This window comes from Zeus faber, assembly GCF_960531495.2.
Source record: "Zeus faber genome assembly, chromosome: 11".
Taxonomy (NCBI): domain Eukaryota; kingdom Metazoa; phylum Chordata; class Actinopteri; order Zeiformes; family Zeidae; genus Zeus; species Zeus faber.
The window spans coordinates 24,421,731-24,426,876 of record NC_137205.1 but is presented as its reverse complement, the minus strand read 5'-3'; the positions used below and the strand labels follow the sequence as shown (position 1 = coordinate 24,426,876).

The window sequence follows — 5,146 nt, the reverse complement described above, 5'->3', positions numbered from 1 at the left end:
TCATATTATAGATTCAAGATGTTTATTCGTCACATACATATACATGCTTTCATACATATAGGCAGTGACATACACTTGATACGCTATTACTACTATACACACTATACACTATTATGTTATGTTTTGTTTTATCGTACATCATATCGTGTTCTATTCTATACTATTCTATTACATGATCTTCTATTCGGTTCTATTCAATTCATTCCTGCCCTGTTCTGATGTGGTTTATTCTATCGTATCATATTCCACCCGTTCTAATCTTATTTCAGTCTTGACATGAAGACAATCATGAAGGCTGCACGTTATTCAGCATCGCCCCGCAGGCTGTGAATCCGTGTGGTGATTTTCCTTCTTTTTTTAACATTTTTTTTTTTTTTTATCTGCTCCACTGTAGTTAAACTATACGATCCATAAACCCGGGAATCCTGCTGGGCCCTTTGGTTTTGTTTGGTTTTATTCAAATGGAAATAATAATACCGATATTAATAATAATAATAATAATAATAATAATAATAATAACCATCGTCATAATAATAATAAAAGTACATGAATACAACTCCAACACCGACATCAATCCGACCCCAAAACTTCGGGATCGCCTTGTAAATAAATAAATAAACAAACAAACAACTAAACAAATGAAAAAAATAAAGCGGTCCCGGGTTGCGCGGTGGTCGCCCCCCCCCCCCCCCCTCCCGGTGCCGCTCTTATCGCGGCCCCCCGCCATGTTGTGACAGCTCTGATATTGTTTATCGAGGCGGACGTCAGCTTTAATTAGCAATCGATACGAAACGCGTTCGCGGGGTGTGGGGGGGGGGGGGGGGGGGGGGGGTGTGTGGGGGGGGGGGCCGCGGGCGGGCGGAAGCGCCTCTGACGTCACGCCCCCTCCGCGCCGCTCATTGGCCGCGCGCGCCGCGGACCGCACCCGCGCGCCCCTCACCGACGGCGAGAGGCGCGCGCGCGCGGAGGATAAAGCGCGGCGCGTGCCCTCCCCTCGCGCATCATGCCCCGCGCTCGTCGCCGTCGCCGCCGCCGCCGTCGCCGTCGGCCGCACGCGCTGCATGCTGCCGCCTGAAGAGAGCCCGTCGCCCGCTCCGCGCACCCCTCCGCCGCGATGGACGGCAGGATACTGGAGCCGCCGCACGCCCCGTTCGGAGGCTCCCTCGGCGGGATGGTGGGCTTCCCGTACCACCACCTCAGCCACCACCACGTGTACGAGCTGGCCGGCCACCAGCTGCAGTCCGCCGCCGCCGCCGCCGCCGCCGCCGTCCCCTTCTCGATAGACGGATTACTGAACGGCTCCTGCGCCGCCGCCTCGGTGGCGACCTCCGGCCATCTGCTGTCCTCCGGCTGCGGCATGAACGGGGACAACCAGTACAAGATGACAGGTAGAGCGCGGGGGGGGGGGGGGGGGGGCGTAAACAATAACAACACATTTAAAATACATCACGTGGAATTATATCGTGTGGGGGTGTGGGGGGGGGGGGGTGTCACACATCCCACTCATCCTCTTATTGATGTTTTGAAATCTCTCACACACACACACACACACACACTCACGCACACACACACACACACACACACACACACACACACGCACACACACACACACACACGCACACACACACACGCACACACACACACAGTTATTGTAGTCAATAAATGTCACGTGTTTCCAAACAAGCTTGTTAAATCGGCATACTGCGTAAAATGTATTGTTTTTTCTCTTACTTTTTTAAACTGTATTGATATAGCCTTTATTATTGTTATTGTTATTACCATTATTATTGTTGTTATTTTTATTATTACTATTATTGTTAATAATTATAGTAATAATAATAATAATAATAATAATAATAATAATAACAACAACAATAATAATAATATGATCATCTCCTCCATTGGATTTGTCTCTATGTTGTGTATACATATTTTCTGTAGCTTATATATATATACACACATATGGCTTAAAAATATATAGTAATTTCGATCATGCAAATATAGGCACACATATATATATATATATATATATATATATATGAGAAATACTGTACACGATTTCAGCCGTTATTTAAAATACTATCCGTTCAACCCCCATGTCAGACTCAGGGGATCCAGACAAAGATAGTCCTGGTTGCAAGAGGCGGCGGACGCGCACCAATTTCACCGGTTGGCAGCTGGAGGAATTAGAGAAGGCTTTCAACGAGAGCCACTACCCCGACGTGTTCATGAGGGAGGCTCTGGCTCTGCGCTTGGATCTGATTGAGTCCAGAGTTCAGGTAAAAGGTTTCCTCAATTTTCCCCCCCTCCCCTGATCAAATGATGTCTGCTTTTATTTGTCTGCTTTCATGAGTGGATTCTGTTCATTCGACATTTCCTCTCAATCTTTATCCACATAAAAAAAATTGATAGGACAATGTAAAAATAGACCATGGCAAATAAAATCTAAAATAAAAAATAAATGACTAAAATATTATATAATAAAATATAAAATAACTAAAATATAATAACACATCCCCTTATAGGTACACACACACACACACACACACACATATAAATGGTTTAGTATTATTGTCTGTATGTATATATATATATATATATATATATATATATATAAATGACACTACTACCAAACTATAACCACTACACTAGTCTACTTAGTATACTTACACAAGTATACTTAACGAAGTCATCAATCAATTTGCATTATTAATCATCATCATGCAAATTACATATTGATTCATTGTTATCATTAATCTATTTAAGAAGTAGAAAATAAATAATGACATATCCTAATAATAACAACTATTAATCCTTTAGTCAGCCAATCAACTATCCCATTTTGGTATATCCATTGTCTATAGTGTCTATATTTCTAACATATGTATAACATATACACATATTATGTTATATAACATTAATTGTATCGTTATCACGACTGTATAAAAAATAGTAATATTAGAAGTAAAAGTAATGTGTGTATGCCTATATCCATATTGTTATTTCTGAATACGAGTACATGTAAAATATATATTAAAATGACGAATATACCAGAATAAGTATAAATCGGTCAGTCATCAAGACAGTCAAGCTCGGCGACCCTGACCCTCTCTCTGCTGTGACTCCTTCCCCGGGTCAGGTGTGGTTTCAGAACCGCAGAGCCAAGTGGAGGAAGAAGGAGAACACCAAGAAGGGCCCCGGCCGGCCGGCCCACAACTCGCACCCCACTACGTGCAGCGGGGAGCCCATGGACGCGGACGAGATCGCCCGGCGGGAGCTGGACCGGATGGAGAAGAAGAAGCGGAAGCAGGAGCGCCGCCTGCTGAAGGCCCAGAACAAGCTGCTGTCGGGGGACATCTTCCACACGCCGGGCTCCGACAGCGACAGCGGCGTGTCCCACGTCACGGACAGCGAGCACAGCGCCGCGAGCCACGGCCACTTCGAGTCCGGCGGGAGGAACCAGACGCCGGCGAGCTGCGACCCGAGCCTCCAGAGCCTGAGCCACAGCCACAGCCACAACCAAAGACACGCTGGCGGATCCGAGCTGGACTCGTCCGACAGCAGCCAGCAGTCGGCTTTGTGCTCCACCGCCGCCGCCGCCGCCGCCGCCGCCGCCGCCACCCACGCCCCCACCACCCTCCAGAAACTGAACCCCTTCAGCGTGGAGAGCCTCCTGTCGGACTCCAGACCCCGGGCCAGGAAGGACGGCTTCTCGGCCTTACCGCCCTCCTCGCGGCCTTTGATCGGGAAGGGCCACTTCCTGCTCTACCCCATCACGCAGCCGCTCGGATTCATCGTCCCCCAAACCTCCCCGAAGACGAACTGCGAGCGGCGCCCCGACGCCTCGGCCGCGGGCGTGGATTGTATGGACGTCGCGGAATGTTCCGAGGCCCCGCGCGACGAGGCCTCCTTGTCCGCCCCCAGTGACGGGCTCGACCCGGCCGCGTCCGGGGCGCGGGCGGCCTCCCCGCGGGACAAACCCGCGCGGTGTTTCCCGGGCGACACCACGGAACACGGGCCTTTGGCGTCCACGCCCCCGCGGACAGACGCGGACAGAGACCCGGAGTCCGTGAAAAGCTACAGCCCCAAGGACCCCAAATCAGACTCCTAAAGGTGGTTGGTTCCGTGGGGGATGGATTTGACGCTCCGTGGGTAAATCAGACGCGTATTGATCTAGACTAAACGGTGTGTTTTCATTAGGCCAAAGCTGAACCATCTGATCTGTTCTCTAGTTTTTTTTTTTTTTTATTCTTATTTATTTGAGTTTATTTCCACTGACGTTTCCATCGCGGTGTGCGTGAGCCCACGCTGAAAAATAAACACATGTAGTCATTGGATCAACTTTTACCTCTTAAATCAATGCTCGATTTAAATGTCCGAAATCTGGCTTCAATTTAGACGTTCTCAACTGGAGATGTCATTTATTTGAAATGCATATTCTAAGTTGGAGAACACCCGGGGGAAAAATGATATAGGTTTAACAAATTAAACCGTTTTTTTAAAGTTGATCCAATGATTTCAATCAAATTCTCTCTCTCTCTCTCTCTCTCTCTCTCTCTCTCTCGCTCTCTCTCTCTCGTACATGTCTTTTTATTTTTATTTTTTTTTTTTTTTTTACATACAAGTGTAAAAACAAAACAAAAGGACACCAGAGAACCAGAAAATCCTCAAAAGTTGTAAAAAAAAAAAAAAAAAAGAAAAAAAAGAAGGCATTATACTATTTATATGTAAGGTTTTGGTAAATAAATCTATTGTATACAAGCACCTCGGACCGTGTGAGACCTTACACAGCACAAACAGTAGGGTCTATACAGTATATGTGGGTGGGGTCTTTTTTCCTCTGGAAATCTCATGTTGTACTTTGTATATTGCCTTAACAAATTTATTCATCTATAAGCCCCACTGAAATGAGGTTAGGAGCCTGGGGCGAAAAAGGAGCCGCTCGACTCCTGCAGAGTTTTGATATGAAAGTAATTATTTTCCCGGTGGCTACTGCAAAAAAAAAAAAAAAAAAAAAAAAAAAAAAAGGAGAGAGAGAGGGGGGGGGGGGTTCAGTTTATTTTAGCTCCAAAGGGGTTATAATACATTACCGATTTCCAGCGATATGAAATCACATAAACTTCCAGGAATAATAGAATTAGCATGA

At 46.3% G+C, this 5,146-nt stretch overlaps 1 protein-coding gene across 1 annotated transcript; it reads left to right on the top strand.

Annotated features, from left to right (window-relative positions):
• Positions 1-1,114: 1,114 nt before the first annotated feature.
• On the top strand, positions 1,115-4,111 carry uncx (UNC homeobox; the record flags this gene model as incomplete). Its single annotated transcript, XM_080010072.1, has 3 exons — positions 1,115-1,388; positions 2,104-2,279; positions 3,140-4,111. 3 exons carry the CDS (start codon positions 1,115-1,117, stop codon positions 4,109-4,111), a joined length of 1,422 nt encoding a protein of 473 aa, XP_079866198.1.
• Positions 4,112-5,146: the final 1,035 nt, after the last annotated feature.